The following is a 14,533-nucleotide window of genomic DNA, read 5'->3' as shown; positions in this document are numbered from 1 at the left end:
TTTAACAATTTTAACATCATTGTCAAATTGGTATTTAGGCAAAAATCTTCAGGGAAGACACTTCGATGAAGCTGAGTGTTGAGGCTAAATATGTCAAACGTTACTGTTTTCTTGGCAAAATCTTTACAGGTGGTTGTTCTTACTTAAATGAAAAACAAATGTCAGATTCTTTATATTTCAAAAGACGCCAAGGTGTTCTGAAACTTTTGACTGGCACTGTATGTCATCTGTCATTATGTTAGTATGCATTGTCAGACAGAGCAGACTATCTTGTGGCATCTTAAGTTTTATTCTCCACTCGCTGGCCCCATCAGAGGTCATGAAGTTTTAAGTTGCATTTAATAAAATGGGTGGAAGTTTTTAGTTTAACAAGTTGCTTAAATCTTTTTTTTTTTTTTTTTGCTTATTCATCTTCACACCAAGTCCCAGCGGTTCATGCAAATGGGCCCTAATCTGCTTCTGCACTTAAATCCTCCTGATTTAATTCTATTCTAGCAGCTCTCCCATGGCTGTGGAGCAGTGGGGTGAAGCACACACATACACTCTCTTGCGCACACTCTCACATACGCTCCGATGGTTTTAGCTGACTCTGGAGCACTGCTTTGTGTTAAATCTGCTGGCTGTAATGATAGTAGACAGGCTGAGGCTAATTGTTTACAGTCAAATAACACCAAAGTGTGTTGTAATAAAAAAGGACACCAAACACAAAACACATAAATATGTATGTGTTTGTGTTTTTTGTATTTATGAGCCTGGATGCAGGCGCAACGTGTCATAACTGATCACTGAGGATGTGTAAACTCGTCTTTAAGTCAAACAGGGAGGATTTCATACTGACTGCCTTGACAATTTGCCCAACTTCTAAGTTCATCTTTTGATCATCGGTTTTCTTCAAAGGACTAAAGTACCACATAACCTGTTTAACTGAAATTAATTGATAAATAACTGTTGTTTGAAGTTTTGTAGTTAAAAACCAAATACAAAGCACTAGTATTGGCCACCACAACAAAGGGAGCGGGGGTGGGGGGAACATGATCCTGTTATCATCCGGTCAAGGTCAGGCCACATCATTAAAAAAGTGTCATTTGTGCTCTCCTGGTTCTCCAACTACACTATATGGACAAACGTATTGGGACACACCTGTTAATGGTTAAATTCAAGTGTTTCATTCAGTCCCATTGCCACAAGTTTATAAAAGCCAGCACAAAGCGCTGCCCTCAACCTCACTGTACACCTTTGGGATGAACTAAAACGTAAGTTGTGAGCCAGGCCCTCTCGTCCAACATCAGTGTGACCCTGACAAATGCTTGTCTGGATGAATGGACAAAAATCCACACAGACACAGTCAAAAATCTTGTAGAAAGCTCCACAGAAGAGTGGAAGCTGTTATAGCTGCAAAGGGGGACCAACTCCATATTAATGCCTATGGATTTAGAATGGGATGTCATAAAAGCCTCTGTAGGTGCAATGTGTAGGTGTCCCAGTACTTTTATCTATATATCATATATATATACCCTCCAGTGTTAGGACAATAACAAATAACAAATGGAACAGTAGAGAAGAAAATGGGAAAATAACAAACAGAACAAAACTTACATAACCAAACAAAAGAAAAGCAAAGACAAATACTAGCCTTTTTTTTTTTTTACTAAAGCAAACAAGGAAAAAACAAATGCTAGCAAAAGTAACTCTCTCTTCCTGACAAGAGAACATATGTGTAAGAAGTATGTAACGAAGCAGCTACATTGACTCTTTAAACCATTTGCTTTAAATGTTTTATCAACATGTTGTAAACTATCTTTATGAAAATCTCAACAAACAGGCAACAAAGCAACAGTAAGCTGTACACTCTCTGACTGAACTTTTCCAAAAATTGGTTGGGGAAATGGGAACGCTACGGAAACCACATCAGAAGCAAAGCATTGCCGCTTCCTCCTGAAAACATCCTTTTTAAAAATGGCTCCCCCTGATACTGATCAGCCCTGTGCATTTCCCTTCTCCTTGTTTCATGGAATAAGACAGACACCCATTACACAGAAAAAAATACAAATTATGACCCAAAGCATCATAGCAGGCTACAGGCTCAAAACTCTGGGCTACACAGTCGGGAGTTTATTTAAATATTGGTATCGTTATGTGGTGTATTTTGGTGTTTGCAGAAGTTGTTTATGGGCTAATATCTCCTATTCTTGAATCTGGGAATTTTTATTGAGACTGTTTGTTAGATTGTGTTGTAGAATTTCCTTCGGAGTTCCACAGGGTTCTATTTTAGGGCTACTGCTTTTCCCACTCTACATCCTGCCTCTAAGAAATGTAATCAAGAAACACGAGATACATTTCCTTAGATATGCTGGTGATACACAATTATGCATTTGCATTCCCTCTAAAGTAAAGACTCTGTTGACATGCTGAGAAATGTCATTTCTCAGTGGATGCGACAAAATTGGTTGCAGCTTCATCAGGACACAAGCTAGAAATTGATATAAGAGAAATACATTTCTGTTGTTATGCTTCTAAACTCTAAAGTTTGTGACCTTTTGGAATTCTTTTTTTTAATTGTCTTCTATTGTAATTCTATTCTATTCTATTCGTCTACACTGTTCGAGTGTATGTTTGCTAAGTGCCGTGCTGTGCTGAATCTGTGGATCAAGCTATGAAATTTGACATTACTATCAAGAAAAATGGGATAATATAAAACCAGCATCATCATCATTGTAAACCGCTTAGTCCAGATAGGGTCATGGAATATAAAACCATAGAATATGCAAAAATAGAAGAACCTGAATTTTAGATGTGAAGAGGTCAAAATCTGTAACATCATTTGTTTTGTGTTTCTTGCAGCTCAGCACTCTGTGGATGACCTGGGTGGGCTGTCCTGGCAAGGAGAGCTGGATGTTCCTCTGTCTTACAGTATGTAATTCACTATTCTTAAAGCAGGTCTTATCAATTCCTCAACCAAACCATAGAGCTAAACACTCTCCTGGTGACTAACCAACACTGCATTTTAAGTTTTGATCTGTAAATGTCGTAGAGATCTTTGAAAAGGAAAAAAGCAAGAATGAAATGCAATCGGTTTTGAAGGTTCAAGGTGTATGCTAATTAGGGTAGTTTTCCACTTCACTAAGCACTGGAACCTTTAGCACCAGAAAATTGGAAACATGTGGTTTTTATCAGCCATCTGTCCAGTACCAAAGATTCTAGTCTTGTGTTTTTTGGTAACTGCTTAGACTGGTATCAAGACAAAATGGTACTCGTCTGTCTGGACACTTGCAGCCAAAGCCAGCAACCTGATAGCACATTATTTACTGTATATATATATATATCCAGGTGAGGAAAAAGTCTATTACACTAGTTCATCGCCAATGACAACACCATAAATTAAGATGGTATGCTGATACGATGATTGTTATTTTTAGAATTATTACTAAATTACTATAAAGGTAAGGAGTCATCAAATGGTTAGAAAGCTAATGCTATTAGTATTCATGCTAACCTCTGCAGAACAAGTCTTTCTGAGGAAATGTAAGCTTTGCTTTATTCTACAGATGATTGTGTGTAATTGTGGACAAGTGCAAATGGACAACAGTGCATTATATTTTTTCATATCAGCCAGTAAGTTAAGCTGCGTAACAAGCAATGTAGCTAATTAGCCAAATTGGGTGCTTTAAAGTGGCGTAACATGACCAAAAAATGTATATATTGCTAATCCCAGATCTTATGATGGCTGCAGCTGTCTGAAACAATCGAAATGAACCAGAACTGGAACTGTTGCGTTGTTTTTCATCTGGGTTATGCACTGTGTAATGTTTTTTAATCATTATTATGATGTCATGCTTTCAAATATTGATACATCAATATTTATCAACTAATCCCTCTAATCAATCTAACCATTTTTACTTTGCTGTGACCATCTTGACCAGTCAGTTTCCATTTCTGTGGGAAGTTATTTGTGTTATCTGCTAAGATTAATTCATATTCATTGAGATCTTCAACCATGTCACATCATGGATTCACCAATATATTTTGAATACATTACTAGAGGTATCACAATATTCAGCAACATGATCGTAGTACTCTTGTATATTGTGCACAGTGATTGTGTATGTACATATATATGTGTGTGTTTACTATGAGCTATAATGCTGAAGTTTACTCCTGCTGTTCCTCGATTTCATTAAGTCCTCATGTAGGCGTTTGTGTAAAGTCGGTTTTTGCCCTAATTGCCTCCTACTTTCTCATGTAAACCAGCGTAGCTTCAATAACTCCCCTGTTGGGCCTTCAGAAACACCAGAGATTAAGTTCATTAGTGTTGCTCAAGGAGCTTTTGGCACTACAGCATCATAGAGCATCTTAATCACAGTTGATAAGTGAGGAATATCCACATTGTACACCAGTTTCTTTTGGGAAGGAGATTAAGCTAAATGAATGGGTCTGTTTGCGTTCCCTGCTGCAGCATATAATACCCTAACAACTTGACTCAACTCATTTGGATTTAGATGCTGGTTTTAACAAACAACTCACATTTGTTGGCTGCTGAACGTGCCTTTGGGTACAAAATACTTGAATTATGAATAATACAGCTCTTATTTTTGTTGAAGTGTGTCTTTTTTTTAGTAATTATCTATCTATCTAGCTGCCTCTATATCTGTCTGTTTGTTTTGGATATACGTATATTGTTTATCATGAAACATCAAACATATTTTACTAGTCTCAACACATTTTCACATTCAGAATGGATGTTAAATGTGATGGCAATGATAATTATAAAACATATTTTGGATAAAAACACAAAATACATTTTGTCCCACATGTTCAATCCAAATATACAAAAAAAATTACTGAATTACAAAATTACACATTTTCAACAGAAACTACATTATATAAACCTTACATTTTAATCCACTCATTGCATTGGAAACATAAGTAAGCTAAAGAGCACATTGACAAAGTTATTGGAAACTTGATCTAAAGAATCAAAGAAAATATTATTTTTTCACATTTTTCCCATACAGCTTATAACTATAATATTTTAAATGAGACCTATTAACACAACTTTATAGTCAAATATGAATCCAGATATTGTAGAAGTCATAAACTATTTTAACAAGCCATCAGTCTTGGAATATATATATATATATATATATATATATATATATATATATATATATATGTATATATATATGGCTCATTTCTGTCCATTATGTTAAATAGAGTTTCATACTTAAAAAAAATTTGGACAGCCAAAAGTCCCTGTAGTTGCAGAAGCACCCTTTATTCATTTATTTATAATCTACAATGTTTCCACAATTACTGAATCATGGAAGGAGCCTTGTTTACTTGGTTACTGTTGTATACTGTGAGTCTACCTCACTGTAAAACCAGTGGTGATATATTTTAATGGCAGTTATTATCTGCTTTCACTACAAGCCTGTATCAGCACCACAGACTGTCTCAGCCAGGCTTTAACATGATCAAAGCCAAATGCCTTGTCATGGTACAGCCGCTGTCTCTCCTGTTTGACAACACACAGCACCTGAGAGTTTGACTGACTGGCTGTATGTGTGTGTGTGTGTGTGTGTGTGTGTGTGTGTGTGTCACACAGCCTCCTGTCTTTACATCTCTGGGATCAATCATCTGCTCTAGTCATTAGTAATTAGTGCCTCTTTCGGTTTTAAGCAGAGCTCCAAGAGGGTCATGGTCTGGCGAGGCTTAATCTTTTCCCTGCTCTTATCTTCACTCTTAAAAATGAATGTTTCTAAATGGTTATAGGCTTGGATGTACAGTTCTGGGGAGAACATTTTAATTGGTAAAGAACCTTTACCTGTATTTGGAGGTTCTTTATAGCTGTTAAACTGAGCATCTTGCTGGTTGTCAATTCAGAGGCGAAAGTACCTGAAATTAGTTTCGGCATGGACGTGTTCTTGTTTGACACAGTAAAACACATAGACATGTAGAATCAGTGTTTTCTGTGTTAGTGTGTTCTATCACTGTATAAGATATGCATGGGCCTAAATTTAATTTGATTTGATTTTTTTGAAGTGAGCATGTGAGCTTATTCAGAGCACAATTTGCATCTGTATTAAAATAATTAATACACTTATTCTAAGTGCTCTGTTTATTCAGAGTCACAATCAAACACCACTGATGTTATTCAGATTTATGTGTTTTGACTTGTTCTAATGTGTAGCCAGGGAGACAGTCTGTTTTCATGTTTGTTAGATCAGAGTCTTTACAAATGAAATGCATCGGCCTTAAGGAGTTCTTTAAAAATCTTTCTAAAAGTTCTTCACACTCACTCATCTCATTTCCACAAACATTCTTTAAAGAGCCATCTATTGAAAGGTTCTTTAAAGAGTGGTTCTTCTATGGCGTCAATCCAAATGAAGCTTTCCAGTATAAGAACAGATTCTAGGACTGTATGAACGGAAAGAACTTGTTTAAAGCAGAAAGCAAAGGACATAAATTGATATAACATCACACATTATGGCATCTGTCATGACAATTACAGGTATTGTGAATTCAACACTGTTATATTACTGAGCAAAACTCATCACGACAACACATGACAGTCTATGTCATCTGCCATGACATTTTTATGGCATGCTTATGTCAGCGTTATGTAGCAGGGCTCAAGTAGTGAAACCAAATGTAGCAAACAAGCAAGCAAAGTTTATTTATATAACGCTTTTTACAACAGGTGTTGTCACAAAGCAGCTTTACAGAACAATCAGTATTACAGAAAGAAAAAGAAAAGAGAAAATCCGGGTCCAAGCCCCCCCATGAGCAAGCCAGTGGCGATGGTGGCAAGGAAAAACTCCCTAAAGAGGAAGAAACCTTGAGAGGAACCAAGACTCAAAAGGGGAACCTGTCCTAATCTGGTCGACACCAGATGGCAAACATTTGTTAGTATGAAGTATTATAGTATTTATCTATCCATTTTCCAAGCCGCTTCTCCGTCAGGGTCATGGGGGGGGGTTAGGGTTGGGGGGGGAGGGGGGGTGCTGGAGCGTATCCCAGCAGTCATTGGGCAGAAGGCAGGATACACCCTAGACAGGTCGCCAGTCCATCACAGGGCAGACAGACAGACACAGACAGTCACACCCAGGGGCAATTTAGCATGTCCAATTGGCCTGACTGCATGTCTTTGGACTGTGGGAGGAAACCGGAGAACCTGGAGGAAACCCACGCAGACACTGGGAGAACATGCAGACTCCACACAGAGAGGACCCTGGTCACCCGGCCGGGGAATCGAACCCAGGCCCTCCTCGCTGTGAGGCGACAGCGCTACCCACCACGCCACCTATTATAGTATTTAGTAACAAAAATTTAAATAATTCACTAAGTTGTCGATTTTGATTGAGATTTATGTTTCGTCCAATTTTGAATTTGCCTGTGAGAAACAAAGTATCTAACATATCTAACAAATACAGTTCATGCTAAAGGCTGTTGGAAATCACCTCAGTAAATTCTGACCATGTTGCGAAATCCAGAGTGGCTGGCAGCCTCTGCTGTGGGGTCTAGAGGGTTCCTGGAGTTTTTTTTTCTGCCAAGAATATTTAAAGTAAGGCTGTCCTTTTTAATTTGACTGATTCTTCTTAACTCAACTTAAATGGATCAGTACCTGCGGTTAGAATGAAATTTGCCAGCCTTTGCTTTGCTAATAACATTAAAGTTCTTTTTTTATGTCTTTTGCTAAAGCTGGCACTAGATAGAAGGCTCATAAATCATTACTGTAAGACTTTTCTTTTCATCTCAAATTGTACAAAATTGCTTCTGTAACAAATATTTCAGTGTCAAGAAGATGACACTTGTAGCTGAAATATGGTGGAAGATACGTGTAATAATCATATTGGCAGTGGATAATTATCACCTAGGTGGTGCCAGAGACAGCAAACAAATGAGATCTCTCTAGAAGTCAACATATGCCTCAGTGATAACGGTGTTTAACGAGGCCACAGACAATCCACTTATTGATTTTGACACTTCAGTGACATGGTGGGTTGCAGTATGAAGGTGCTTCACTCAGTCACAGAGAGAACGTGTTTGAAACAGTGCACAGATTCACTGCTGAAAGTGCAGGTGAAGGGAATGGTTAAGACATGAATATCACTTAGTTTGCAGTAGAAAACACGACCAAACAGTTTTGGCAAAGTAGATCTCTCTGAATGCTTGTATTAAGAATCACATTTTTTTACCAAGCCTAATTTTATGCATGACACTATTTGTTGCTGTGCTGTGAATAAACGGGGTTGTTTGCACTGCGTTAGATGTTGCCAACTTTCACTAGTCTAACCACCTGCATATGCAAATTACTTCGCTAAGCATCTGTGAGATGCTTCATTTTAACCTCAAACTGTTAGATGCTTCAGGTAGAGCAATATGTTTAGGGCACTAAGCGTAAAGAGTTGCACTACAGGCCAAAAGTTTGTAAAGAAGACGAAAGAAGAAGGCTTTGCTGGCATACTATGTATATGTATTTATATCACAATTGTCAGAAATAAACCCTTGTATCTCAAAAATGGTAACTTTACAGGAGTAGGAAAAAACATACTTTACTTTTAATGTAAGTCAATGGAACCAAACATTTTTCCAAGTCATTTTTGGCCGTTTATTTTCATGTCAAACAACTGAAAAATGACAAAAATGGAGATACAAGTATATATATATACATATATATATATATATATATATATATATATATATATATATATATATATATATATATATGTGTGTGTGTGTGTGTGTGTGTGTGTGTGTGTGTGTGTGTGTGTGTAAGTTAGACTATTTTGCTCATATTCAAACACTGTATAAATATTTTGGGGTGTTAACTTGAAAAAGTTAGTATGAAGGCTGCCTTAAAATTCTGAACTATTTGAATTTCACAAAATCATTTAATAGAGTACAAAACACAGAACCTTGTTTCATTACCTTGCTATTCAACATTCAATTAACTCAAAATGTAAAGGCTTTTTTTAATGGTTCTTTAGTAAAGGCAACGGTTCTAATTAGATCCATGATTTCTAGAACTGTTGCACGCTTAAATGATTCTTTGTATTTTTAAAACGGTTCTATATAACACCAAAAAGGGTTCTTCTGCTATTTGTCAAGCTAGTGCTATGTACAAATATTTTCATAAAGATTCTATATAGAACCACAAACACCACATTCTCCATCAGTCTGTAGAACCATTTCATCACGTGAAACCCGAAGACCCATTGCAAAAGAGCATGAAACGGGTCTTTATTGAACTCCTGGTCATTAATAGAACCATTTTCTTCACTAAAGATCCCTTGAAGAACCATCTTTAAGTGTTTACCAGACGCATGCCACAGTTGACACTGATGAATGATAAAACTGTTGCTCAGTTTGGGATCAGATTTGATCAGCTTTGATAAATAAGAACCGTTGTGGTGTGTTGGCAATTTGACTTATGAAACCTTACAAATCACTACTTGCTTACATACATTTGGCTTGTACAGTATTATTTCTGTCCAATTTATTACACTGTAACACACCTCCATCAGGTCCAGCCCACCTGTCCGTCTCTCTGTCGTCATGGTGATCCATCACTGGGGTCAGCCCCGGAGACTAACTGATGGTGGACCGGTGCAGATTTATTTGACAGCATTGCGGTGAAGAGGCCACCCGGTAACGGTCCGGGCCAATCCACACCATCCATCTAAATGACACGGCTGACAGTGATCAAGGGTCTCCCTTTCTGGCAGAGCTCACGGCCATCAGGGCTGTTCATTCGCTTTCAGTGTAGCGCGTTATTTGGCAGAAGAGTGAAAGCTTTCTCTGTTTGGAGCGGTGGTGGTAATTCAGTGCGCTGTGGGGGGCTGCAGCAGCAGCGGCTCTGCCTAAACATCTGTTTGCTCTGTGGATGAAAATCAAAGAGTGGATTGAGTGATTGAGATTTGAAATGCAGATGCAGGTCTTTTTGAAAAGGGCAACAGACCCACTGAGAGCATCGAGTGCACTTTCATTTTCCACCAAAAATTTGACAAATACAGTCGTATATATTGCTCTTGCTTTGCACAAATCTCTTGCTTATTTTTTGACAAATAGCCTCGTACATATTCATTGTGTTTTGCACAAATCCCTTCCTTTTTTTAGATTCAATTTTCAACATCTTTCTTTCTGATCTTAGACAAAGTGATCTATGAAGCCTTCCTACTCACATGCTCAATGTCAGCCCCCAGAAGGAATCCGTCTTTTCTGCTTCTGCCCTTGAAGTCTTGGGAGGATACTGGTGGTTGTAACATTTGGGTGAGAGAAAAAAGAGGTGAAGCCTCCCGAATCTCAGCTGTCCATCAACCACAGTCCTGGGTGTCTGCTCTCTCTCTCTCTCTCTCTCTCTCTCTCTCTCTCTCTCTCTCACTCTGACCCGTTTTCCCTTTCTCCTGAGGGACATGGCTGCATTTCAAACCTTCGTCTAAATCAGCTTCCAGTCTGATCACTTCAATCTCATGTTGTTCTCCTTGTTGTAGAGGTAAATTAGGACATGCAGAAATGAACTCGTCTGCTAGCTAAGCTTGTCATAATGGTGATCTTTATGGCAAGTATGATGGGGAAAATGACAGATCGCTAAATTGCTACAGCAGCTTCTCAAAACTTGCCGTGGCAAAACTGACATGTAGAGGCGCACTTTGCCCCAAGACCCACCCAGTATTTTGTGAAGTGGAAAAAGGCAAAACCTCATCAAAAAAGTAGGGTACCAAAGCTTTCAGCCCACTTTTACTCATCAAAACTACTCTTTTAATCAAGAAATACATAGCATGATAAACGAATGAGACATCCATAGGCTTACATTAGTACATACGTAGTGATTTTCTGGAATAAAATATAAAAAAGTCATATTCAATCTGATTTTGAAGTGTTACATTCCAAAATGCATTCTAGATCACTTTCAAGATTTTTTTTCCGTTTAATGTATTGGTTTGAGTGAGCTTTACATATACACTATTAGAAATAAAGGTGCTCTGCAGGTACATTTTTCATGCATCAAGGTACAAACAATGAAAATATACCCTCAAAGGTACAACCACTTTTATCAGAGAGATAAGAATATTTTCCATTATACACAAGCTTTTTCAATATTATGCAAAATCCAAAATAACAAATAGATATACAGCATTTTGGAATAAAACTCTTCATTTGGAGTTACTGTTTTCATTTACTGTGAACACTTTTATACATTTCATTTACATTTAGATGGAGCTTACATATCAGGACAACTGTGGAACTGTTGCAGCAATGCAAAAAACAGAGAATGCACTTCATTTAGTTTAGTTGCATCGATCCTGCTTCCTCATGACCCACTCGTCCCCACATCCACGCTTTGAAAAGCACCGGTGTCGACTACATTACATCAACTTAGCTACCTAGCAACGTTCAAACAGCTGAAGCCAGTGACTTTTATGCTTAGCCTATCAGTCAGCTACTTTGTATGTCCAGAGGATTTTGAGAACATCCAAAATTTCCTCTCAAGAGTTTGTTTTATTGGGAGTGCATTTCTATGGAGATTATACAAGCTGTGAGCAGTTGCACCTGAAATAATGGAATACACTAATTAGAAGGCATGTCTGGATGCATTAAAAATGTTGAATTAAATTTTTTCGAGTATTATGCAAAGCTTGTCCAGCCCCCCAATAGTAGCTATGAAAGAATGCATTTGTAAGTGGAGTAGTTCGAGAAGTGAAATGCTGTAGATGTGCACAGCATCTGCCTAGACTTTCTATATTACATATTTTCTCAAGTGCTGCTTGGTTGTTTTCTGCAAAGATAGTTCAAATATCATTCTATCATGGATATCTTCAGTGCTAGTATGTGGGTTTCAGCATTTAACACTGTGTCAATATCTTTGATGCATGTAGATACCAAGTTTTTGCATAATTGGGTCAGTTTTCTTCTTGAAAGAGGAGCATAATCCCACCAGTCACTTCGTTGTGATCATCTTTACAGAGCCTCAGCATCAGCATTGTTGCATTGATCACTTTGATGAGCTATGACTGATGCCATCATATAAGACAAGCAAAATAATACAAAAATACCACATCGGAATTCAATCTTAGCACCGTTGTTCTGCCATTTATGTCATTTAGTATGACATAGTGAGATGATAGAATAAATTGTGAAAAATATTATCACATCTGTATTTCAAATGTTACAGTCCAATACATATCTTTGTATGATACATATTGTTGAAAGTGAGTTTTACACATTCGAGAGATATCAGTGCAATTATGACTAATACCACTTTTTTAGATGAATTAAGAATGTTTTCCACGGTACACAAGCTGTTCGTCTTTTCAAAAATATCCAAAACTATTACAAAAAGATACATTGCGTCTTGAAATGAAAACCTTGATGTAGATTAGCTGTCACCTTCAATGTGAACACCTTCATAAATTTCATTTATGTTTAATTGGACGTAATATAACAAAACCGCTTTGGAAGCAGTGAAGCAGAAACAGAGAATGCACTACAATTAGTTCTGCCCTAATGGAAAAAAATGAAAATATACACATCCTGTTAGTCTTTAAATGTTTATCTAGTATCAGTATCATGACTTTTACTTGCTTTCATGGCCCATGACTGATGTGGCCAGCTTAGACAAATAACAACAAAATAATACAACATTAACATGGAATCTTGTGTCTTGTGTTGGGTTAGATGTAGGTGCTATATATGTAGGTGCTATATATATTGGATCCATTACAGAGGTGTTTCTACAGCAGCATTTAATCAGTGGTCAGAAAGAGACAAACAAACTTATCATTAGTAACCAATAAAGTACTGTGCATATGTATTAAGTAAACAAACAAAAAAAGAAAATCAAAGGCAGGAGACTTTACTGTAGCAGGGTATGAGTAGTGGAGAATAGGGTCTGGCTCATATGTATAGGCTGTATAAAACCGCAGGTTGTCAATACTGTTGGCTATCTTATATATCAGTTGTGCTTCAGTGGAGAGCAGTGAGGATGTTTGGAGGGGGCATAATGGACAGCTTCAAGTGTGGTCTTCCTCCCAAACCTCAGTTACTGCATAATTTCATTGAATAAAAATGAAAGACATTTTTGTCTTAGGAATCCACCTGGGAATTATGTATAACTTGTGTTGACTCATTTTACCTGCCTAGTCCTGTGTGTGTGGGCATGTGCATGCGTGCATGTGTGTGTGTGTGTGTGTGTGTGTGTGTGTGTGTGTGTGGGCACCATCAAACCATGACTATTAGAGTTAGGCCTTCAGTTCTAGCTGTACATGTCAAAACTCATCAAAAAGATGGGAAAAATACATTTCTACATTAATGCTTATTTCTGATAGCACCTATAAGGAATTCTAGTATTGCAGTATCACTAAGCAAACTACTCTTCATATTAACCATTTTTGGCTGTTCAAGATTCACTGATTCACTGTCATTTGAAGCTTGTACACCCTGGGCCTAATCTACAAGGCTCTTGCACCAGGACAAGATGCAATTCATTTTTTCCATGTGTTGTATGAAACTGGCACAAAAGACTAAGAGTTGTATTTATATGTGGGTATTTGGACATAGACTAGTATTGGAAATATTGCAAATGAGTCATTATTATTATTATTACTGTAGAATCCCACTACTGGCTGTGTGTGGCTGTGAGAATCTGAGGAAGCATGGCCATGTGAAGGGCCATGCCAGAAGGCTCATGGGAGGAGTATGGCCCCTGGAAAAGGGACTTGTTATCGTTGTTTGTGTTGTGTTCTGTTAGTTTAATGTGTATATGTGTTACCTGTGTTACTGTATGTTGGGCAGTGGGCTTATGTAGTTGGGTTGAGTGCACCATGAAGCAAGGTGTACGGCTGTTAATGACCTCCCCATTATTGACACTGTTGTTGCATGCCTTTTATGAGCACTTCTTGTTGTGAAATCAAGACCTCCCCTGACCCCATTACATTATAGTTCAGTACATTAAAAAAGGTTTCATTGTTAAAAATCTTTTCTTAAAACTTCTTTATGCGTAAAGACAGCTAGATCTTCTTACCACATATAATACATATAATGCTATGACTCCTTTGTTTTAATATAACTGTTTTAATTAGCACACACAATATAGAAATGAATAAAACAGTTAATAGTATAATGCAGTAAGTGAACCCAGCACCTCCTCCAAATCCAACCTTTATTTAATTGATCTATTCTACACTGAACCTGACTGTTTAAGACCATTTAATTATTGAAAACAAAATTAAAGACCTAAATAGCCTATTGATAATACTTACATTTGCATTTTACATATACAACAATTGGTAGTTTAAGACAAACAGCTTTAAAATGTCTATTCAGCTTCTATGAACTACCAAAATGCAGTTGAAATCAAGTTATTTTGGATTTGATTTGCTGGCGAAAAGCTTTGTGAATGCACCCTGCTATGTTTCTTTGGGAAATGCTCCAAAATTCGTGAAACAGCCCCCAGATATATGTGTCTGAGAGGACATGCCATGATGTGGCCACAGTGTTTCACCAACTCGATTTTCATTAGCAGAATATTTTGATG

At 37.4% G+C, this 14,533-nt stretch overlaps 1 protein-coding gene across 2 annotated transcripts in view; it reads left to right on the top strand.

Annotated features, from left to right (window-relative positions):
* The window catches only part of LOC108433472 (protein shisa-6-like), a 156,420-nt gene that overhangs the window by 38,565 nt on the left and 103,322 nt on the right, over positions 1-14,533 (top strand). For both annotated transcript variants that reach the window (XM_017708068.2, XM_017708067.2), the window contains exon 5: positions 2,842-2,910. In XM_017708068.2, the coding sequence (XP_017563557.1) occupies positions 2,842-2,910 (69 nt within the window). The remainder of the gene's footprint in view (positions 1-2,841; positions 2,911-14,533) is intronic.

The sequence above is a fragment of the Pygocentrus nattereri genome, chromosome 1 (genome assembly GCF_015220715.1).
Source record: "Pygocentrus nattereri isolate fPygNat1 chromosome 1, fPygNat1.pri, whole genome shotgun sequence".
Taxonomy (NCBI): domain Eukaryota; kingdom Metazoa; phylum Chordata; class Actinopteri; order Characiformes; family Serrasalmidae; genus Pygocentrus; species Pygocentrus nattereri.
Note: the sequence above shows the minus strand (reverse complement) of the source record. Positions and strands in the feature narration are given on the sequence as shown.